This window comes from Tinamus guttatus, unplaced genomic scaffold, assembly GCF_059628265.1.
Source record: "Tinamus guttatus ecotype Peru unplaced genomic scaffold, ASM5962826v1 Tinamus_guttatus_pri_ptg000472l, whole genome shotgun sequence".
Classification (NCBI taxonomy): Eukaryota; Metazoa; Chordata; class Aves; order Tinamiformes; family Tinamidae; genus Tinamus; species Tinamus guttatus.
Genome location: NW_028289006.1, coordinates 507,871 through 532,148, shown reverse-complemented (window position 1 = coordinate 532,148; position 24,278 = coordinate 507,871). Strand labels below are relative to the sequence as shown.

At 38.8% G+C, this 24,278-nt stretch overlaps 1 protein-coding gene across 1 annotated transcript; it reads left to right on the top strand.

The window, feature by feature from the left end:
* The first annotated feature begins 236 nt into the window (after positions 1-236).
* ST13 (ST13 Hsp70 interacting protein) lies at positions 237-18,282 on the top strand. Its single transcript, XM_088532777.1, has 12 exons — positions 237-448; positions 4,270-4,327; positions 5,591-5,660; positions 5,770-5,840; positions 6,331-6,397; positions 6,901-6,985; positions 8,684-8,794; positions 10,200-10,302; positions 12,330-12,446; positions 13,152-13,215; positions 14,228-14,328; positions 17,179-18,282. The coding sequence occupies exons 1-12, from the start codon at positions 339-341 to the stop codon at positions 17,305-17,307; spliced, it is 1,086 nt and encodes a 361-aa protein (XP_088388903.1). The 5' UTR covers positions 237-338; the 3' UTR covers positions 17,308-18,282.
* The last annotated feature ends 5,996 nt before the right edge of the window (positions 18,283-24,278 follow it).

Sequence of the window (24,278 nt, the reverse complement as noted above, 5' to 3'; positions counted from 1 at the left end):
CCTTAGGTGCCCGCGCCGCCCGCCTGCCCCGCGCTGCGCGGGTGCTGGGGAGGGAGGGCGGCCATAACCGCAGCAGGGGGAGGCGGGCGGCACCCGGCCGCTAACGGCCACCTCTGCTTCTAGAAAGTTCCCCCCGTGGCGGTCGCGGGGGGGCTGGGGGGGGTGCGGCAGGCAGGGGCGTGGCACGCGTGGGCGTGGCCCGGGTGGGGGCGTGGGCGCGCGTCACGTCGCGTCGCGCGGGCTGGAAACTTCCACGGCGCCGCGCGGCGGTCGCGTAGGGGAGCGGAGAGGGTGCGCGGTTGTTGCTGCTGCTGCGGTCGCCTCCCCGCCGTTCCGCCATGGACGCGCGCAAGCTGAGCGAGCTGCGGGCTTTCGTGCGGCTCTGCAAGCAGAACCCGGGCCTGCTGCACACCGAGGAGCTGGCCTTCCTGCGCGAGTGGGTGGAGAGGTCGGTCACGGGCCCGCCGCCCGCCGAGACCCCTGCGGCGGCGGTGGCGGTTGGGGTGGTCTCGCGCGGGACACTGAGGAGGAGGGGGCGGGGCCGCCGCGTGGCCGGGGGGAGGGGGTTGCAAACACTTGTATTTACTCATTTAGTTAATTGTTTTTTTATAAGATCGCGCTTCTCATTGCAGATCTGACCCCTCCGCACCCTCGTGGGCCGTTTCGCACATGTGCTGTTTAAGGCTGTAGACTTATGTTGTTGCTGGGCATTCGAAGCCCCTCGAGGCAGATTCTTCTCAATAGAAAACACGTCCCTGTTACCTCCTCTAAGTTCCCCCACACACCATGCTGGAAGAGTTAAAGTTTGCTACGTGCAGAGACCCTGTGGGACCTGTGTGCTCAGCTAGGGAACGTCTAGGGAACAGTTTGGCCCTCCTAGTCATATCCCTGTTGCACTCAGGAACTCAGAGCAGTGAGGAAAATCCTTGCACGTTCTCCTCTTAAGTTTTTATGTCCTCTACGTTTTTATTTGGCGTAGAATTTACTGTTTTTTTTTCTTTTTAAGATTTTTTTTGTCCTATTTTAACTAGTTGGAAAACTAGTAGAGATGCATTTTTTTTTAGTGACTATTGGTGCTTAACTGTATCCCCTGTAATGAAAATTGCTTTGCACTGTTTATTAGCTCTTTCTAAAGTGATATTTAAACTTTGTTAGCCAACTGAATACTCACGAGATTGTGCAAACACTCTGATTTTACTTTGCTTGATTTTACAGCAATGGCTGTAGCTGCATGTACTCCTGGGAAGGAAATACACTTGTGTTTTGCCCTGCTGCACACCCACAGTCCTTTTGCTGATCTTTAAAAGACCTCAGACACTCGCCCAAACTTGCTTCTGCCCTTTCCCTTGCGTAATTTCAAAGATGTGAACAGAGCATTGAAGGGGCTAAATACTTTTAGCTGAAAAAGAAGTGTTAGGGGGATGAAAGTGAGCCTCTGATTTCTAATTTTCTCTGATAGTATGGAAGGCTCTGACTTGCAGGGTTATTTTTTGGTGTTTAGGTTTGCTTAATACTGGGGTGTGTATTTTATTGTGTGCAACAGGAGTATAAAATCTAGGGGTTTTCAAGTGTGAAACTTGATAAGTTTTATCATTATCTTTGCTCAGCTTACCTGTATTGATTTGAAAGATTTAGGTTTGGTCATGAGGATAATGTTGCAAGGATGATGTTTCCATTTAGTCATGGAAACGACTAAATGATGCTGAAATCTATCATGAAAATTTTCAGCTAAAAGTCTAATAATTGTTCTGATCTTTTCTTAAAGCTGTGAATGACACTAATTTCTTGGGATGTCTTGAGTGTAGTGCTTGATTTCTGACTTGGTGTTAACGTTGCGTCAGACATCTTAAGTCTTTCATGTTTTCACATATTTGTTGTCTGTATAGCTGATACATTTCATTTTTCTCTAGATACTCGTGAAGAATGTACAATTACGTGATTATATCTGAAAAGCTTGTTTCTTTCATGACTGCATAAATACATAAATATTTTAATATGAATCATTGAGAAAGGAGCTGGGTTTCAAAAACCTGCAGTTGAGTAGAGAAAACAAAAACAGCCTTTAAAAGCAAGGCACAAACTCAGTTCAAGAACAGGGTTTGTTGCCTGTTGTTGCTTTTTCAGGAAAACTTTGACTTTTTGAATTTACCATAATCTGGTTCATTTGTAAAGATACCTTAGGTGAAAGGGAGAAAAAATGGATATAGAAATGATGATTGCAGTTCTAAAAAGTCAGAAAAGCAGCACTTTGCATCACTGTAATCAGTGGAAGTGTGGAGTTGTTACTACAGCAGGGTCCTCATAATTTCTAAAGCATAGCCATCTGAACTGCCCAGCTCTCTCACCAAGTTTCAACACAAAGGTTTATTTAAAATGTTTCTTTTGTGTGTGTTAGTTATACAGCTCAGTAACAGAGTTCTCCTACAAGAGTAACTCATACGCTATGAGCATAGCTATTGAATTTAAGTACATAGCAAATTTTGCATATCTTTGCAGCACATTTAATCCCTGTAATCAAATACTGGTGTAAGGAATGAATTGGGTAACTTGCTTTGAGATTGTTCTGAAATTGCAAATCTAGATTCAGTGGATGATTACTGGATTGTAAAAGTATCTTTAAGAACTGGGAATAAAATTGTGTCTGGGAAAACAGTTTGAGAAATACTGTGTTTGGAAGTGTATAAATGCCATTTAAATTCATCTCATATAAAAGAATGGGTAAAATGGTTTAAAGCTGTAGCTATGGGATTTAGGGAGGTGAAGAGGACAGAAAAGGTTAATCAAGTTGTTCCAGCCTTGAGATGTTTCAAGGTTTCAGACTTAAAAACAGCTGATACTGAGACCAGTTACTTGGAATTGCTCTGGAGTTTTAATCCTCCGTTTTTAGCTTGAGCTTTTCTTAAATATATGATTGGGAGGTAGGAATTGATTTTGGACCTTTTTAGAGTTGGAAGGTTCTTGGTCTTTTTCCAACAGACCTAGTAAGCAAGCCAGACTTTGAAAAAGCCTTTCTATTTTAAAATTAAGTTACAACATTTTTTTTCAACAAGCATTAGACAGATAGATGTATCATAATTTCATAACGTTGGGCTTAGTTGAATATTAGCTATTAACACTTCTAAAAATCCTTGAATAATTACAGTTTCCCTCAGATATGCAGAGGAACAGCTGTTCCTAGGCTCAACTACTCTTGTGCTTTTAATGCTGTTCTTTCAGCTGTTACTTCTGACTTTCCTTGGACTGCTTGTTAGGAGAGCTAGGATGAAAACTCTTGAATTTATATTATGGCATAGATAGCAGCATAGATTAAGCAATATCAGCGTACCAGTGGCATATAGAGAAGCTATTTGGTAGTAATTTCAGAAGATGCCTTTTTTTGCTCTCCTGCCTCTGGTTGCAGCATCCTTTTTCTCTTTTGCAGTGCCATGTCCTGTCAATCTTACCCCCATCATTTCCCCATTCCAGGTTTTCGGCCAGTTTAGGGCCTGGCTTTGAGGTGCTGCTGGTGGCAGGAAAGAGGTGGGAGAGCAGGAGCAGGGCATAAGATGGATGGGATGGTCATCTTTGTGGCAGCCTGCCATCAGATACGATTAGATGGTAAATGAAACGGAGCCAAAGAGTTTAGCCTGTGCTTAGTTCTGGCTGCTGACCAAAGTCCATATAATACAGAAGTTTATCCTGTATTGAAGGAATGCTTCTGGAAAAAAGAATGCTTCTTAACTTGGAGCTAAGTAAAGGCATAACTATTGCAATACACAAAAGGAGTGAAATTATTTCCATAGCCAGCAATTATTTTTAATTGTATAATTGTTTTGTACGCGGAACATACCAGGATAATTGGCCATTTTTAGGCATTTGTGCTTCTCTCAATTTATTGGGCACATGTTCCAGACTAATAAGAAATAATTGTTTCTAGGGTTGAAATAAAAGAATGACATTTAGTTTTGTTTTGAACCATCAGTTCTGTTTTGAAGGAGAAAAAGTTTTCAGCCAAGGAGGCAGCTTGTACTTGGAGACAGGATGGGTAGGAGACGTGCGAGAGCCCAAGTTCCAGATGAAAGAGCCAAGCGTGCGTTGTGTCACACGGAGACAAGCATGGTAGATGTGAGGTTCTATAACGGCTTTTACAGTGAATTGCATCATGCTGTTTTCTGCCGCAACAGAAACCTGAGATTGTCAGTGGGATTTGAATTTCTACAGAACATGACTTGTGTTTTGGTAATTTTTTTTTTCTCTCCCCCCCCCCCCCCCTTCTATTTTGCTGTAAAGCATGGGAGGCACAATACCGCCTGCTCCAGCCAATGCCTCTGCAGAGGAGACAAGTAAGGTGAGACATGGAAAACTAATGTTTGATCTTTATGCAAAAATGTTGGAGAGGGATGAAAACTGACAGTAAGTTTTGGTCCTTTCCTTCAAGTAGGAGGGGTGAATGTATGTGAGTGTGAAATGAGTACTAGATTGTGACAGTTCAAAGACGGCAGCCTGCACGTTGTATGGTCTGCGTGAGGTCTTGTTGCAGATTCAGGCAGTCTGGGGTGTATCAGGAGTTACCATGCTCCATTTCCCTTATCCTGAATGTCAGATGTTCTCTGAAGTGCAAGTGCTAGGCAAAAAAAAAAAATCTTGATTTTTTGTGCGCTTGTTTGTCTGTAAATGCGCCTTTTCCCTAGCCATTAGGAGTGCAAATTATAATCTGTGTGTGACAAGAAATACTAGCCAGCAGGACAGGTAATGAAGTGAACAATTAACTCAGCTTTTTCAGCTGGAATTGTGGAAAGCATATTTTTTGAAATGTGGGTTGGGCGTCCTTTGTTTTTAAAGGAGGATAATCAAGTGGGCTTGTAGTATTTATGAGAGATTTTTCCCAAGATTTAAATCCTTCTTGAAGAAAAAAGAAGAAAACTTCTTGCTTGGAGTTTAACAGGACGGAAGATGTTGGAATTACTGGCTAGTTAGAACTGTTCCAGGAAATGTATGTATAGGAATTACAAATTGTGACACTGACTATAAAGACAAATAGTTTGTCTCTGGTAAAGGAAGCTGTATTATGTGAGGGGATTCAGAAGAGAATAGTAATATGGTTAGAAATCAGTTGGAAACATCTGAAGAAGCATTCTAAATAAGTGGCACAAAACATCTGGCCTTGCCAAATGTAGACAATATTGTAATCATTGGGACCTGCTCACTGCTGAAGACTCTAGCTTCATAGGATTAGATGAAGAGAGTTTTTGATGCAGATAATGTGTCAGAGAGGACAGGAATATTGGAAGAGCCAGTTAGTACTCATTGCAAGACCGCTTCTGAATTGGGTGTTATCTGTATCATTTTGGTCATTAAATTACACATTTTGGGTGACAAGCTTTACCAACAGTTGAAGTTCACGCATCAAGGTTTGGGCTCAAAATTATTTTCGTGTTTGACAGACTTAAGCTCAGAGTGAGGAAAGGAGAGCTACGTATCTTAAAAATATTTAGTCAGAGAGCAATTATCTGCCTTGAAGATACATGCTGGATTTTTCTGATGCCTTATTCTTAATTGGGAATAAAGTCATTAGTCAGAAATAATGTATGTTTATATTTTTCTGTTTCAGGGCAAAGCAGAAGAACAGCCAGAGGAACCAGTTAAATCACCGGAGCCAGAAAGTGAAGAGAGTGACTTAGGTGTGGAAGATAGATGCTGTTACCACAGTACACCATTTTGAACGTAGTTCTGAAAATCCCCTCTCCGTTTGTGGATGGAGCTGAATTTTGCTTTTCATTTTTTCCCCAGAAATTGACAACGAGGGTGTGATTGAACCTGATAATGATGACCCTCAAGAAATGGGAGATGAAAACGTGGAGGTAAGTGTGGTACTTCTAGTGTCTGGGGTAGTAGAGAAAAGGGAGAGAGATTCTCAACCAGGTCAAGAATAGTAACTGGAGCTGGCGGAAGAAGAGGAGGAATAAGACTACATGATTTAAGTAGGCAGTCATTGCTTTACTTCTTCTTTACCTAAGTAGAAAAATAACCAGCCTAAATCTGAGTTCTTTACCTTATTAAAAGATGGAATCCATCAAAGAGTTCAGTGGGGAAAAACCAGGTTAGAAATCCACCAAAATTACCAAAGCACCAGAGAAAGTGACAGTGAAAGTGTACAATGAAAGCAAAAAAAAAAAAAAAAAAAAAAAAACACATTTTTTTGAACTATAATTTTTTTCAATACTAATAATGATTTTTAAAAAAAAAAAAAAAAAAAAAGGAGGAGTCAGATAGAGCTCCCTTCTTTGGCATTATCTCAGGTTGGTACTTTTGACCTGGACTCTATAAATTTAGGGTTGGTTTGTTTTCTAGGTAACTGAAGAGATGATGGATCAAGCTAATGAGAAGAAGATAGAGGCTATAAATGCTCTGGGTGAAGGTGATTTTTTTTTTTTTTTTTTTTTTTTTTGAGTACGTGTGTGACTTGAATGCTTTCCATTAGGAGAAAGCCCACTACCCTGTAGTTAGGAAAAAACTTTTGTTACCGGACTGTGATTTTTCTGTTGAATTTTGAATACTGTGTCCATTACAGGACTTCTCTACATGATATGATTTAGGTTTTTAATAATTTGTATTAACTTGATAGGAAGCTTTGTAAAGAGGTGTTTTCTGCTTGACAAAGTGCAAAGTCAAATGCTCAAATTTAACTAGGAAAAAGTTGTTTGCTTGTTTCCTTCCAGGCAGTAATTCTGGGGTTTGTGTTTGCAGTTCAGTTATAGAGATTGTGGAAGGGGGGGAGAAAAAAAAAAAAAAAATTTGTTTGTGTTGATTATGCTCTATTTAAGAAATGTCTAAAGGCATAACACCCTGTGAGGTTGGTTTGGCGATATGGATTTAACTTCACTGTGTAATGACTTAAATTTTACCCATGTTCCTGTTCAGGTGAACTTCAGAAGGCTGTCGACTTGTTCACCGAAGCCATCAAGCTGAATCCTTGTTTGGCCATCCTCTATGCCAAGAGGGCAAGGTGAGTGATTATAAACTAGTGATTTATGTTTCTGCTTGCTCTGTTACTGCCCTTGAAAAGCTAAAGCATAGTGGAAGGTTAATTAAATTAAATCAGATTAGGAAAAGAGAAGAATACACTTAATTGCGTATAAAAGGAGTAATATGAACTAGATTTTTTTGAAGAAACCATCTAAGAATTTTAATTGTTGAAGTATGTTCTGAAATGCATTGTAGTAATTAATGTCTTTGGTGTGTTGAATTAGAAAGATGCTAAATAACAAACACTTGAAGCATCTAAAGATCCTTTCAGGATTAAGATGTTGATGGTAATTGCATCTAGTCTAGACAAGAAGTGAATTGTTCTGTGTGAATTCTCTTGCTGATATTGAATAGCTTGTTGACATATTGTTCACCTATTTATTTCTAGAAGGAAAGATATGAATATATATCTAAGTAGCTTTAGTGATGAAATAACTTCTAATGTATCAGTAATTAGACTACCTTTATTTCAAGTAAATATAGCAGGACAGAAGTTCTAACTTGGAGTATATTGGATTTTGTGGATTTTTGAAGCTTGAGTACTTCGTCATTGAGGAATGCTTTTTAGGGCTTCCTGGAAGAGGTTTTTATTCAGCATGAGAGGATTGTGCGAAATATCTGAACGTTTTTCTCTGATAGCTAATTGGATTTGCTCAGATACAATAAAACTTGGAATTACTTCCCTTAACTGGGAAGGGAACAGGGCTACCTTCTGTAAGCCTCAGTGCCACATCTGCTATTGAGGCATTTGTTTTTGAGAATGGCAATTGAGAATAAAACCAGTGCTTTAAGCAGATACTATGAGAATTGGAGCTAATCTTCAATTTGCAAGCACTCCCTTAAAATTAGTAGTTGAGGTTTTATTGCTTTTCTTGGGACACTTCTCAGTTCTGTTTAACTTCTTTGAGGTGAAGGGATAGGATTAAGATTTCACACAGTATTCAGGCTGAGGCCCATTGCAGATTTATACAGCAGCACAACAGTGTTATATTTTAGTTTCTTTCTTGATTGCTGATCTTTGGTTTGTATGTGTTGACTTCTGTGCATTGAGCAGGCTGCAAGAAATTTGTGGGATGAATGAGAGAAGCGTTAGAAGGAAGGCAATAAATAGGCCATGAGAGACTTCAGGGTGAGCAGCTTAGAGAGGAACTCATTTTTATGGCTTATTAGACTAGATGATTAAGCAGTTGCTCTTTTTCTGTACAGACAACTTAAAACAGATGTGTTCTTGCAGTTCCCGATAGTTCTAAACATCAATACTTGTAGCACATATGAAGGTTTATGCTTGATTTCTCATTTTGTTGTTTTAAAGACTTTGTAATGGGAAATGCATATTGTTATCTGGATTTTGTTCAGCTGGTTCATCACCATTTGTTATAGAGTGCATAGACCATGAAATTGAACTCCTTTGCATTTATTTATCCTCTCCTAATGCACCAAAGTTGCTCTTGCTGGTGAGGCTTGACTCTTAACATTGAACTTCTGGCTAATGATTCACCTACTGGGGGAAAAAATGTAAATTTCAGTAACATTGCTCATCACAACAAAATCTTCTTGAATTCAGCTCTTCAATTACTTCTTTGTAGCTTGCTTGCCTGTTAAGCTGGAAATATTTTTAGATACCTAAGTTAGTAACTTGGAATTTAAATATATACAGTAAATGTTCTCATTCCCACAGTGTTTTTGTGAAACTACAGAAGCCAAATGCTGCCATTAGAGACTGTGACAGAGCCATCAAGATTAATCCGGACTCAGCACAGACCTACAAATGGAGGGGAAAAGCGCATAGGTGATGAACTGCAACTGTACTTCATATCCTCTTCACTTACTTGTGGGGAGCTGTTTTATGCCTTCTGTCCCGTATTTCTGTGTGGCATGTAATTTGTCAGTCTTGTACATGAGAGTCATCATCACAATCCAAGAAGCCATTGTGTTAAGTGTATGTGTTAATGAATTACAAGAAAGAAAGGATGATGGTTTGGAAATAATCCTTTTGACATTGCCTTTTTTTCCCCCCTCTTACAGGCCCTCAAGTCGTATCACCATTCTGTATAGCATCTTCTGCTTGATAAAGATTGAGATCTAGGGCTATAAGATTTATTTGTCTGGGCATATTTTTGTTTTGTTTTAGTTTATACTTACTAACCTGTAATTCTAAGCATTGCTCAGCTGCTCTTATTCCATTGAGTCCTGAAGTACTTGAGCAATAAACTGAACTGCCTGTGTATTTAGGGAACTGTGTGTAGGTGACAAGTAATAGTAGTACACAGGGTAATTGCCAAAAGTGGAATTAGGCTGGTGTATCCCCTCCAACTGCTTTTAAAGACTTTTTTCTAAAAATCACAATAAATAGGCCAAAAGTAATACAATGACACTTCTTCCAGACTGTAAAAGTGAAAGAAGTGAGCATTAATAGAACTTTAAAACAAACAAACAGAAACTATTTTAAGTAGTGATCAGAGAGTAGTTTATTAATGTCTATAAATTGTAATATGTGGCATGGAGATTAATGGTGAGAAGTCTAGAGCATAGTTTAGTTTAACAGCTTTATCTGTAAGCAAAAGAGTTTCGACTCTATGCGGGTTTAAGCAGAATATCCTCTGCTTAAATATTTAATATTGTCTGAAGAGATATTGGAATAGTTCTGTACAGTTGCTTTTGGGACCTCTTTAAGATGTGGTGTATTCCTACAGTTAGTGGGGGTGCTTCAGTTCTGAATAAACAAGGTCCACTTGGGCTTGGTTTAGCAGTGGCATAGACTTGTGAGTAGACTCAATATGCAAGGAGTGTTAATGTAACAGATTTCAGCAACAGGTTTCAGCAGAGGAATATTGCTGTTTTAAGTGGTAGTGTATCTATCAGTGTACTTCATGTGTTTAGGGAGAGTACTTTCTTGTTAACAACTTTTTATAGTAAAAATGGCACTATTGCACTGTTTGATTTAGTATTATTATTTTGCTTGAAGCAAAGGTTACTGTAAGGGTATGAAGCAAGTAAGTATCCTCTAATCTAAAGTATCTTCTAATATACTCTATTGGTTACAGGAAAATTCCGTAATTATTAGCAAGAGCTGAGCTTCAGTAAGGCCGTATAGTTTCAGTGTATGTATATGGCTGTAAATACTTTGAAGAATAGCAAGAATTCAGCCTACTTCCCCCACCCTGTTCTGAATGTTGGGATCTTCTCATTTGCAGACTTCTGGGTCATTGGGAAGAAGCTGCACATGATCTTGCCTTGGCTTGTAAGCTGGATTATGATGAAGATGCTAGCGCAATGCTGAAGGAGGTGCAACCCAGAGTAAGTGGGGAAGGATGAAGTTGGTCCCTTGTTGATTTGTGTTTGAAAGGCATTGCTGCCTTCAATTTTTCCAGTGTATATATTGTCTTGTGGGAATGTGGGGTGGTTTATATGTCACCTGACACTTCAAACTTAGTTTATAAATACTTGATGTCTTAAATCACAGCTGTTTATGGCTATGTGTAGAGAAATTTGATCTCTGAGGCTATATATGTAGCTAAACTGTGAAATAATGTGTTAGTCTCTTTAAATTTAAAGATCTCAGGTGATTGAAGTTAAGCTGGTGTTTCATAATCTTGACTGAAAACATTGAGAAGAGCAAGAGAGCTCTTACATAATGGACTCCCTCCGCCTGCCTCAGTGTTTCTGAATTGAGTATCAGAGCTTCATCTGAAGCAGGATGCACAAAGGAAGCTTTGTGGTTAATGCTTTCAACAGCCTGCCACATGAGGGCAGCACAATCTGTGGAAAAACTAGTTTTCTGTTTAAGTGGTGTTCTTCTTCGCAGCATTTTTTAAGGAAGAACTTCTGTGTAACAAATGTTAAGATTTTTTTTTCCCCTCAAGCTTTTTAATATACTCCATTGAAGTGTCTCACTGACCGCTTAGCAACTATTGCATAAACATTCCCGTATATAATAGTTTTAGTTTTCCTACCATGTTTTTGTAGCAGATGCTCCCTGTAAAACAACAGTTCAACCGTCTTACAAATTAAGTTTTCCATACTGAAAGTGACTTACCTGATTTACTTGATTTCAAGTAAATTGACAGTCAACTCAAACTTGAAGGTTTACTTGATTGTTGGTTGAAGTGGAACTTCTTATTTCCCAGCTAATCTGCCTGTGCACAGAAGGAGCATCTTAAACATGATACGTGCTTGCCAACTATGTGGGAATAATTGTATGTGACTTGAGGAGGAGAAAGGTTTTTTGGGTACTCGTCAGTAAAAGTGTGAATAATATGTTTGCTTAATGCTTAGCTTTTGTGTTCTCCCTCATCTTTAGAAATGGTCATCTGGAAGTGCTAGAACTTTTAAGACTTTGATCTAGTTCATCTTGAGAAACACGTATACACTGTAAAAATTAAAACTTTGGAGACTCTTTAAGTTTCTTTCATTTTTTTTCTCTAGAAATTAAGTCATTTCATGGTCAGAAACTTTTTATTAAAACTTTACTACTTACGAAAATCATTTCTCCTTTTAAAGGATATTCTGAAAAGATAGAAGAATAGTCATGTGGAGGAGAGGTTTCTAGCCCTGATTTGTACCAATAGGGTACATCATCTACAGTGTTGTCCATTAGAGCTCAGCAACTTGTGAAATAAACAACTGTTTTTTGCAGTACTATATAAGGGTGCATTCTGGTTTCAAAAGAGCATATTCTATTAAGAACATGAGCTGAGTGAGGAGCCTTAGGGAGATGACTCCTCCACTGGGACTGTCAAGTCAGTGCCTTTGAGAATAAGCTAATGCTAATAAGCAAACTTTATCCCCACCTGCCCTATTTGAAGTGAATACCTTTGGTTCAGTTATTCTTTCTAGACCTACTTGTGCTTAGTTGTATGTGCTGCAGCACATCTGGAACAATACTAACCCTATCTGAAAAGGGAAGAGGAAAGTTATTTTTCCTATTATTGTGCCAATGGAAATTTCCCTGTTTCAGTAGCAGTATTAGCCCTGGAGGAATATATATTTCAATGTATAAACAGGAAGGTGTGTGGAAGTTTAAGATGCTTAAGTTCTAATTATGGCGTAAATCCTTGAGCTCTATGGGAGGGAAAAATGCATGGTAGAGTGCATGTTCTCATGAACCCAAGTAACACCTGTGTTTGGGTGATAAATGACTGTGGGCTAGGGAGAAAATTGTAAATAGTTCCTAAAACAAAGAGATTCTAAAGATGTGAGATCATAAACATTATTTTTAAGAACTGATTAAAAACAGATTGTTAACATACTTGATATTATATATAACTAAGCTTATGTACAGTATACTAGAAATGGACGTGAACTGTGACATTGTATTGTAACAGGCTCAGAAAATTGCAGAACATCGCCGAAAATATGAGCGGAAGCGTGAAGAAAAGGAAATCAAGGAAAGAATGGAAAGGGTGAAGAAGGCGCGCGAAGAGCATGAGAGAGCGCAAAGGGTGAATATTTAGACTTACAGTATGTCTTAATCTACTGGAGAGTGCCATGGTTATTTTGGTTAGAATGAGTTGCATGTATGAAAATCATTTTAAGTTTGAAGAGTCGATTTCTGTCTTTACCAATAATGAAATCTGAAGAGAATTTTATACTGCTTCTGTTTTTTATGACAAAAACAGATCCTAGGTCTCTGCTAATGCTGTACTTTTAACAATTCATTTATTGTATAGCTGATCAGAAAAGCTTTTGCTTCAAGTACTTGTTTCTCGGGTCAGGGGAGGTGAAATTCAGGGTAGTCCTTTGTTTTCTTCCTTACATTCTGACACACAGTTTGCTATCTTGTTTCATGCCATACTGATATGTTTTACAATTTGTAGGGGGTGGTGGGTGGGAATTGACTTTATCCTTTTAGGGCTAACACGCTGGAACAAACTATATAGCTCATCTTCAGTTTAAAAAAAAAAAAAAAACACACAACATACCTACTGTTGCTCTAGTATATTTTTCCCAGATATCACTGTCTGTAGTTTTATGTAGTCAAGCATTTTTTTATATTGATACATTCTACATGCCTGAAACGGTCTCAGCTGTGTCTTTCTTCCTCAAGTCATATAAGCAGTAGAAAACAGGCTAGAGTTCTACTGCTTTCTTTAGAAAAAGGCTGCAATCCTGTTACTTTCTCTGGAATGATGTGCTTTTGTCTGCAGGAGGAGGAAGCAAGACGACAAGCAGGAGGAGCTCAATTCGGTGGTTTTCCAGGTGGCTTTCCAGGTATTTAATTTTTAAGCACTGATAGCTGAGGTGGAGGTAACTGGTCTTCCCATAAAGGAGCTGGCCTTCTTTTATTTATTTACTTATTTATTTATTATCACCACAGTCTATATAGCTTTTCTTCTCAAGGCTGAGAGAAAAATGTGTGAAGTTTAGAGCTTGTCTGCAGATGCTTTCTTTATGTAGTCGTGGAAAGTAGGATGGGATTTTTTTTCCTCTAACTCTGATTCATGCTGCTTTCAATAAAGATTATTATTGGATTCAGGTCTGAGAAAACAAAGATGCCATGTTTGCTTCATCATGCATGATGAAAAAAAATGGCTTTTTTCCTGAATTATCTGGGGCAGCTTGAACTCTTTCTGCTTAAGAACAATAGTATTGAAGTAGAAAATTTGGGTTGAAATCTTAAGAAATTTGTGCTGTTCTGCAAGCTGTGTCAAACAAAATTGTTTATCAAAGGAGATAGTGCAGCCCACCCTATAGAAGACAGCAACTTTGATACTATCGAGAACTGTTCTTGAACAATTTTGTGGAAAGGAGGCCTTCCATGATATTCTTGATTCTCTCTACCTCGCTGAACCTGAAAATAAGCACCAGTGCTCTTGAAGACTTAAGCACACCTGTGGGGCAGGAGACTATATTCACCGTTTTTCAGAGCAGCCTAAATGTATGGGATTTTCAGGCCTAAGATGTACTATTAATTTGCTTTTGCCCCAAGCTCTTTACCCCTTGCAGCTGGTTTGTTAAGTTAAACAGAAAGTAACTCCATCTCTGTTCAAGATGCTAGGATTTGACACTTGTTGTAAATCTCCCCTTGAATTAAAAGTATGATCTGAGTGAGATGCAGAAAGAGCAGGTAAAATCCCTGCTTTCCATTTAGTGCAGCAGCTGTAGCTTTGTGGAAGATGCAGTTTTGGAGCTGTGATAAAGCAGTATGTCTTGTGCGCTCTGCATGAGCTCATGGTTAGATGAATTAATTCCATGGTGAATTCCTATTGTCTTGGATTTGCAGGTGGATTTCCAGGGGCTACGCCTGGAGGTATGCCAGGAATGGCAGGCATGCCAGGTCTCAATGAGATCCTCAGTGACCCTGAAGTCCTTGCAGCCATGCAGGTGAGAATTTGATAAACTGAAAGCTAAGTGTTGAGAATGAGGGGAAAGACAACCCATGAACTAAGGGAAGGAAGGAAGATGTGACCATTTCGATAACAATAGAATACTTTGTTATGTCTGTTGTGAAATTCTCTCCTGGTAGGTGGCACCAGATAGTCTGGAATGAATTCTAGCTGTTTTTGCAAATTGGCTGTCCTTAATTAAATGTCCCTTCCCTTCCTCCCCCAGTTCCCCTCAACACTGTACTTGCAAACAATAGAGTTCTTCAGCTCTTTGGGTATTCTGGATGGTTGTCTTCTATGGAGTATTGACAGCCTTACTTAGGCTGCTTTGTTTTTGAGTGCATATGCACAAATGAAGAATGATTGTTAATATTTTTGCAGCACAATATAATACAGTTGTGTTGACATGAGAATTGCCTTTGTCTTTAGAGAATAGAGTTTTGTGGTGGTGGTGGGTTTTGTTTTTGTTTTTTTTCCTTTTTTCCAAAGACAAACTAGTGTTGGATTATTTTCACATTTAGTATTTTCAAAATCCATCTTCAGAAACTCACTCCCCTGGTGGGCTTGATCAATTGCTGAATTAATTGCTCAGTGTCATAATTAGCTTCAAACAAGAACAGTATAAAGCAGTTTACGGTGGAATGTATCTGACAGCATCAGTTTCATAGAAAAAATCTGAAATATGTAGTTATATTTACATACTAATATGGTCAAAAAAGTGTCTTTTTTCAGTCACTTTTTTTTCAGGATTCCTTCAATTAAGCTAAAGTTTCACGATGTTCCAAGGTCATCAAATAGATGATAAGCATATACAGTTTTTCTGCACTTCTAAAGAGAGTAGCCAGGAACTATTATTTCACGTGCCCCCAAATTGTGAAAAATGCAACACTTCGTCTATAAAAGTACATGACTTTTCTTGATGTTTGCGGGTGTTTGGAAATACATCCTTACTTAGGCTTCTACATTCTGTAATAATGACTTTCATCCAAACCATCCAAAAAAGAAAAAGGACTTATTAATTTACCTGGATAGATAACACTAAGACACTTTCCAGGTAACACTTATCTGGATAGCTTACACTAAGATATAGGCATTTTAAATGAGTTAAATATTAACTGCTTGCAAAATGCCTTTGAGCTGCATTGCATGCTGATGTGTACCCTAAAACGCTGTAGTCTCTTGCACGATCATGTGGTGAGAGTATTTTCTTAAACCTCTGGAAGTTTTTAGATGTCCTGTTTCTCTGGATATGACATGACATTTCTGTTTGAGATCACTCATGGGTTAAATATAAATCCTCTTCAACAGGAGTGACGTAAAAGATGACCCTGTGAATTACTTACTTGATGTGTAGTTGCATATTGGACACAGGCTTCCACAGAAGTGTATGCATTAGGGAAAAAAAAGTGGTAACTGTTTTTCCTTGAAAGTTTTTTTTTTCAGCCTTCTGCAACTAAAGACTAGAGCATTAGAAAACTCCGCACATTTCACTAATGCTATTCACAGAGTTTGAAAGCTTGATTGTATATGTATTGTTTATAGTTTAAAAAAAAATCTATAAACAAAGTTTAAGGCTGAGGACTTTCAAGGAGAGATACATAAGTGCAGAATAACTTACAGTCCATTCATAAGACCACAAAACATCTAGCATGGAATTGAAGACTTAACACTAACTTAGGTGTGCTTTGTGATCCAGTGACTGAGAGTATTCTGCTTTGTGTTCTGAATTCATGTGTAGGTGGAGAAACAGACTTAGCAAAAATGACTCTTTAGAGTTATATGCCTAGCTTTGGAATCGTGAATTTGAGAGGTTTGGATCTGTGGAAGTTTTGTTTCTATCTTTACACAGGAATCCTATTAAAAAAGTTAGTGCCTGTTTTCTGAACTTGAGCATTCTTGTTTTTGTAGACTATGCAGATTCCCCTTTTGTAGGGGAGCAATAGCACTTGTGAATGCCTCTAACAAAAGATAAGAGTAGACTCTCTCAGCTCCTAACATGTACAAAACATGACTGAACCATAACAGTGATTTTGGTGGGGGACACGCCTTCCTAACTCTGCCTGGGATCAAATTTGCTAAACAGCTTTTGTCTGTGACTGGTCCTGGAAGAGATACAGGGTGGTGTTACTGTAGCGCATGCAGCTCTGAAGACAGCAGTTGGTTTTGGATGTTCCCAAAGAATTTGTGTGGGGGAACAGTGGGATAGAAGTCAGAAAGATTGGGTCTGTCACTGGGAATATTCAAATGCACTGGAATGAACAGCAAATGAAAACTACAGTTAATCTAGATGATCCGTGCTGGACAGAATACAGTGCTTACATTTTAGCTGGGTTAAAATTTAACTATTTTATGCGCAAGTTGTTTATAGTGGAAACACGTTTGCAAGATGAGATGTACAACCAGTCTATACAGATTATTTATTAAAAAAGCACAATTCAAATCATTCATGTGTAGAATGGATTTAAAAAAAAATCTGCTGTAATTCAGAAAAGGCCAAAGGGTGCTAGCAGTACTCAGGCTCTCTTGCCTCCTCTGGAATGCATTTGAAGATGCTTGAATAGAAATACTGCAGCAAGTATGTTTTGGGGGAAAAAGGAATTGTCATTCTACCTCCCTTCTCACATATAGCACTATGAGTGTAGCAAATTCAGTAATGACTTGAGTGTTTGGTGATGAAATGTTAACAGCATGCACTATGTTGCTAGGTGTCTTGAGAGACCTCTTATCTAAAACTCTTGTCTTGGCATGTTAACAACTGAGCAAGACTAGACTCATGTTGAAATTCCATGACTACTAACTTTTGTAAATTTCCTTTATAAATGCTTATTTTTTTTTTCTTTGCCTGCAGGATCCGGAAGTTATGGTTGCATTCCAAGATGTTGCTCAGAACCCAGCAAATATGTCCAAGTACCAGAATAACCCGAAGGTCATGAATCTCATCAGTAAATTGTCTGCCAAATTTGGCAGTAAACCATAAAACCCCTGGTTCATAAAAATCATACCTGAATGGGAAGGATTGATTTGGCTAACCAGTGTTGCAATAAAACAAACCATTTTACCTCTAATCCTCTTAAGAAGAGAAATGGGGTGCTCTAAAGAGAATTGTTCTCTAGCCCCATGTGTTGAACTTCTAATGATTGGTTTATAGCACTCAAATTACATTCAGAAAACAGACACTTTCAACCATCCCTATTTGCCTAAGAGTCTTGAAACTTTCATTATAAGTATTAAAGACAGTTTCCTTTGAATGAAGACTCTTTCAAGAAACTGTAATATTCTTGGAGTGTAAGATACAACCTCTTGCTGCCTTTTTTCTTTTTTTTTTTCTCAGCAAAGAGGAACGAACTTTAACAGTTGAAATCTGTCTTACCCGCTTAGGACAGACTAGTTGACCTTGTTATAAATAGCAAAGGTGAGACAAGTGTGAAGAATTAACTGGATAAAGGAATTGTCTGCAAAAACAAGTCCTTATTTTTTTAAATGAGTAATTGACTTTATATAGCTATTAAAATGATATAACCATGCTAGTTACTTATACACTGGAACTTCTGGCAGTACTGCAAATAATTGATATTGATTACCACAACTGTGCAGCAAAGGTGTAGTCCAATCCTTTGCACAACCTGGCATGGAATATATATTGCAGATGCCACAGAAGTTTTGCTTGTTCAATTCTTGTCCAGCACCTTTATGTAATACTTTATCAAGCTGGGTGCAGAAGAGCAGCTTAGAGTCTGTACTTGCGTTCTTCTCCCTTCCCGGTTAGCAGGTCCTGAACTGGTTGCGCTCGCCTTTCCTTGGGGCTGTGCTTACCAGGCTTCATCTAATTGGAAATTTTAGGGAAGGGAATCTTGTTCCTGTCACTACCTCTGTCCCGTTGATGCAAGCCATCCAGAACATGTAAATGCAGAGTTCTAAATTGGTTAAGGGGAGAGCACCCAACAAAGTTGCAGCTCTGGTTTCTTAATGAATTTGAGTTCTTAATATGCTTGCAGGCAAAATTCCTTGGCCAAAGTTAATGGGTTTTCTTTTTTCTTTCTTTTCTTTTTTTTTTCCTCCTCTTAATCCTGCTGTCTGTTTAGAGATGATCACTCTTCCTTTACCGCATGCTATAGTCTTCCATCTTTTTTTGTATCCCCCTCCCCCCGCCTATTTTTTTTTTTAAAAAAAAAAAAGCTCTTGGTGTCTGTCTTTCCTTTTAAAAAAAAAAAAAAAAAAAAAAAAAAAAAAGGCCTGTTATCCTGGTTTTGTACTTCAATTCATTGTCATACAGAGAAAAAGGTGAAGGAATAGGAGCAGATAAACATGCTGGTATTGGTGAATTAACAGCATGGATATCCTTGAAAGAGCATGTCTGTGCTGATTATGTTCAGTGGATTTGACTACCAATAAAGACAGTTGTTGCTTCTGTTTGTTTTAGCTATAACATTACACAATAACCTTCTATGGAGAAATTATAATCAGTTGTTCACCACTTAAGTCTCAATTTATGTTGCTCTCTTGTAATTCTGTATCTTAAGCCATAACTGATGTTACTGTTCCTAATTCAGTCTGGAAATCAACAAAAAGTGCAGAAAAATCCCCAAATGCTTTTTTTTTTTTTTTTTTGTCATACTGATAACCCTGCAGAATGAAATGTGAATCTTTTTGCTTAAGAAATAGAGTTCTGAATACTTCTAGACGCCTTTAAAAATAAAGTATGGTTTTGAAAAATAAAACTTTCTGGGTTTGTGTAAATTACTGGTCAAACCTATTCAGTTTTAAACTAAGTCATTCATGTGGGAATACTTTGAACTGTCTATACAACTTGTGATTTAAATCAGAATGAAATGTTTAAGGGCTTGTCTTCATGACAAAATGAACTCAAGTTATGATCTGTGTTGCTTTGTACCTGTTTTTTGATTACACTTTGATCTGCAGTTCCTGTAATGAGATGTTTACACTTGAAATAGGTCACCCCTTGGTGTAGGTTGAAACTCCACTTCTGCTTTATTCAGGCTGGTCTGTATGTGCTGTGAATAAGCTAGAGTAGCCTTAATACAGATTAATTCCCTATTCTTTCTTATTAATCCATTTTAGCTATTGGTGTCTGTCTATATGAATCTGGTCAAAAGTAGGAAGCTGCCTGCAGCTATTATAAATGGTCACCTTTGTGTCCTGCCTCATTACTTATGTATCAGGAGCACTTGTTCAGAGCCCACTGACTTGAGACACATGTTCTCCCTTAACTTTGGTGTTAGTTTTAGCTGTCTAGGTGAATTCTTGTGGCTCTGTGGGAATGCACATCCCGTGACTCCTTCAGTGTGTGGAGGTTGGGGAAGGAGGGAAGGGCATGTTTTTAATGCTATCCATTACATTAATTGAAGAGATCTTCAGTCCATTTTGGTTTCCCCAAGCTGCCGTATGGACATCTAAGCAGCTGAACTGGTTTGAGCAGAAGTGCAAGCCTGGACAGTATAATTGCACTGGGGACCAGCAGAGATTATAAGAGCCCCTAATGTAGGGTATATGTAGCCGTAGGAGGAAGTTGCTGTGTTCATCAGTGTTGGCTGCAACTATGTACTGGCAGCTCCTTCAGGTTATGTGTTTCCACTGCAACAGTAGGGATTATTTGTAAAAGTACAGTGGCAATGATCAATTTAACTCATGATTTGGCTCCAAAACACTGAGCTGACAGTGCTTCGGGTGATCTGAGGGGCTGTATCGTGCGCAGATGTGCTTTTCTGTCATTTGAGACAAGTTATGCAATGCACTGTTTGGCTTATCCTAGGCCATGGGTGAGGTGAGCTGTTACACCAGAGGTTAGGATAATACAGCTGCAGTTTAAGAGCACTGATTGCAAAGGGTGGTAAACCTTGTTGCATTATATTATTTTGAGTCAGTCACCATCCTTTCAGGTTCAACTGCTGTCCCAAGTGCTGATAACAAATGTTGGGTTGGATGCTACTTCTCAGACTGTACTTTACCGTGTCTCAACATTTTTTTTTTTTAGAAATTCAGACTTTCTCTTAAGTTCTGGACTCTGGTTAAAAGCCATTATCGTTATCAAAGTGGCCTGGTTTGTCTTATATTGTAAGCTAATAAACAGATGGGCAGAAGCCCAGAGCATCTCAAATTAGATGGAGACTGGTGGGACAAGACTGGGCTAAGCAAAGATAGGCCAGAGGCAGAATGGGTCAGTAAGTGAATGTTAGAAAGTCTGCAGAGATGAAACTGTGGTAGGAAGAGAGATGCTACTACTAACAGCTATCTGCAATGAGCTGCAGCTTAAAACATGTATTTTCATTTTTCTCTTATTTTTGAGGCCTTCACATAAAGTCAGTCCAAGTGTAAGTCCTGTATGTGTGTCTGTATGTGTCTCCTGCCTGTGAGATGTAGAGGGAATTGTGGGAGCTTGTAAGCCCTGCGCTTGAAAAAAGGTCCTAGACATGAAGGGGCAGGAGGTGGCAGAGCTAGCTGGGGCGAGTTAAAGCCAGGCCAAACTTGGCATGGATCTTCCTGCGGATCTTGATTGGAAGTGTTCAGACCCTTGTCTGGGATCCCAAGGCTACTCGGGCTACCCTAGGCTGAGGTATGCTGGAGTGCTGTCAGGGCTGCATAGCCCTGGGGATGGGAATGAGGACAGCAGCATATAAACAAAACAAAAATGATTCAGAATTTACCAAGAGCTGAAATAAGATAAAACACAGCAACTTCCACCTGGATGCAGGGAGTGTTATAGGACAATTGTAGGAGTTCAGGAGTATAATGCAGGCAAATGTAAATACAGGAGAAGCAGTAACAGTTTTGAGGTGATAAATAAATGGAGCAGGTCAGATGGTGGCTTTTTGATCCGTGCTATGGAGCAATGAAAAATTTCAGTTGGTTTTACCTGAGCTAAGACTAGTTGAGTCACACTGTGAACCTGAGCTTAGGCTAAGTTATGGTCTCCTAGTATGGTTCTCCCAAACAGAAACCTTTTTGAGACAAAAGCTTCCTTCTCCCCTATTGACCAGAGATCCTATGGAATGTCAGGAAATACCCAGACCTTTCCTATACATCTAAATCTTGATGACTAACCAAATCAAGGTGTTAATTTATGATCTTGCTAATGTAATGTTTTACTGTACCTGTCCTTGATGTACAAATCTGCTTTTGAAATGTATATTCTAGACTGATGATCTCAGATGAGCTCAAAATCTTGTCAATAAACATATTTGGATAAGGTGTTACGACTCATTAAATAATTGGATGACAGTTTTGGCAGCATTGTGGTTGCACATATCTTTAAGTACATTATTAAAAATAAAACACTGGTTCTGTTAATATACAAATATTTCAGTGGCTACGAGAATACAAAGGTCTTGATTTCTTAATTATTGCTGTAAATAAGGGTGAAAGAAATACACCTGGGGCCAGCAGTTTATCTTGCAATTTTATCTGTAAGTACTGCTGCTGGAATAGTTTAATTTGTATAGAACAAATGCATTCAGAAAGAAAAGAGACGGTATTTGTGAGCTGTATAGCAGACAACAAGGAGGCGAGGTCTCCATCAGTTAACAGGAAAAGGCATCATGATAGAAACCTCTGCTTCCATTTCTCCGATATGTTACCAGACCTAAATTAAGCCTTCAGGACAAAATACACACTTACCAGCCTTCCAGAAGATCAGTCAAAATCTGAACAACTATATAAAAAGCAAAATAAAATAGTCTGCTTATTTGTTCTCTCTCTCTCCCTCTCCCTCTTTTTTTTTTTTTTTTTTTTTTTTAGAAATAGACAATGTCTGGACTAGGTCGGTCTTCTTGTGGCCTTACAATGGGCCCTTGCCACAGCTGTACGGTCACACTGCTCTATTTAATGAATTGCAGTTGTCAGCGCTTGCAGTCTCACTGGTTCAGAGGTAATAAGCTTTAATCCACAGTGCATTGCCAGGTTGATCCATTTCATCAGCTTTTTGTGAAAGATAAATTTTGCAACAGATTCAAAAAGTCCTTTTGAAATAAGCGATTAAATCTGTCTTAACATGTTTCCACTCCAAGGAATTGTCCGTGATTCCTGAGAGAAAAAAAAAATAGTTTTAATTTACAGTTTTAATTTGGGGAGTAAGTTGTTTTAGTTTTAGGAGAGAAGCAGGATTAAGTAAAATCAAAATTCAGCATTCATCCTGTATGTGAGACAGTGCAAAGACAGTACATTTGACCCTCTTGAGTCATTCAAGACTCATTCTTTGTCCTGAACCAGAAGTCAAAAGAGTTGAGGGCAGGCCAAAAAAAAAAAAAAAAAACTTGTCAAGATTAAAACTGTGTTATTTATGCTCAAAATCTGTTACCAGCTTTTATTGTAATCTGATAACACAGAATCAGAGAGTTAATCAGGCAAACAATAGGATTCACTCCACATACAGAGAATGGTTTTGTAGCTGTTTAACTTGGTTCATTTCTTCTGCTAGAATGCAGGAATTTGAATGAGGAAAGGAAGGCAACTTGGGCTTTCTCTCCTTCAGTAAATTCCATTTGTCTTATGTCTTTGCCTGAGCATGGTTGGATTTGCAAAAGTGCCTTCATGAAGCTTTTCATAGGTATAGGTAGTCTTCAGTTTTTCCCTACAGAATACCTTGACTTAACTTGTAAAACTTTAATTGTCTGTGTTGTCCATTGATTTCCTTGATTAAATTCATTGGGTTTGTATGTTCCAAAATGAGTTCAGTTGCTTTTGGAATAGTGAAATCATTTGGTTACCTGTTGTTGTTCTGTTTTGCAATAAATACGGGAGCTGATTTTGTATTAAAAATGCTGCTACTTGAAATCATAATGCTATAGAATGGATTTACATTTACAATGGACATCCATTATATACTGTATATCCATATTACAAGGGGTATTCAATATAAACTGATTTTAAATGGAATTTTCCCTCTGCCCAACTAGAGATGGAATCAGAAAGAGTGATGGAAGTAAGCTCATGTCCTTCTAAAAAATATGTGCAATTACCTTGATGGTGCCAAGTCTTTACAGCATCTCACAGAATGGCTTTTGCCCTGTGTTTGCAGAACTTGTTGCTCCTGACAACTTTCGTGGCAGGAAGTAGCCAGTGAAGTGTGTACACCTTAATGCTGCATTGAAGTTTGGGTCTTTTGCATGCAGATGGGGTGGGGATATTACCAAAAAAAAAAAAAACCCAAAAAGCACTTTACAGACCTCTATATGACATGAGAATGGGGAGAAAAAATGGGATGAGAACATAAGAACCATGAGGTATCATCCTAATTGATTTCACAAACTGTGGCATGGCTCATTTTATTTCTCCTGCCTTTCCCCATCCAGCAGAACCTCTTCTACATAAAAACAAGACGCTGTGAGTTTCTTACTAGTGGTTTTCCAAACACTATATTCAAGAGCTTATTCTTGTCACTATGTGCATTTCCTAAACGCTGCGAGCCCAGGCAGCCCTGTCTTTTAGCCCGTGCATAGTCCAGTCTTTGTGGCACGGCTGGCTCCATGCCAAGCCAGCACAGGGAGTGACAGGCTTAGAGATGCTCCACAATAATGTGCCATGGCTGCAGTCTCTCTAGGTGGCGGAGAGTCTTTTATGCTGGGTTGCTGGGTTGTGTCAGGAAAAAACCAAAACAACAGTTTTCCGGGGTGGAGAGATCATCAAATTAAGTACAAAAATAGGGAGAGAGAAGAAATAAAGGGCTTAGGAGTATAGGAAAGGAGCAAGCAAAATACTAAAAGGGGGCAAATGTGATCAGTCCACGTGGAGCAAGGAAATTAACTTGAAAAAATATTGTTTTAGATGATGCTGGACGTCTAGATACACCCTGAAAATCAGGAAGGAAAAGATCAAAAGCTGAATGAAACAAACAAGAAGATGAAATATTGCCTTCCAGTAATTAAACACTAATAGTAGTTGTTCTGAAAAGGGAAGCTGGTACTGAGAGAGAAAATGTATTAGTGTAGCTTCCTG

What these genes read in the sequence shown, in the direction of transcription:
- ST13 (XM_088532777.1), top strand. Translation starts at nt 339, where the DNA reads ATGGACGCGCGCAAGCTGAGCGAGCTGCGGGCTTTCGTGCGGCTCTGC. An exon ending in AGCATGAGAGAGCGCAAAGG is followed by an intron (nt 12,447 to 13,151) that starts GTGAATATTTAG and finishes TTTTGTCTGCAG; the next exon opens with GAGGAGGAAGCAAGACGACA. An exon ending in AAGTCCTTGCAGCCATGCAG is followed by an intron (nt 14,329 to 17,178) that starts GTGAGAATTTGA and finishes CTTTGCCTGCAG; the next exon opens with GATCCGGAAGTTATGGTTGC.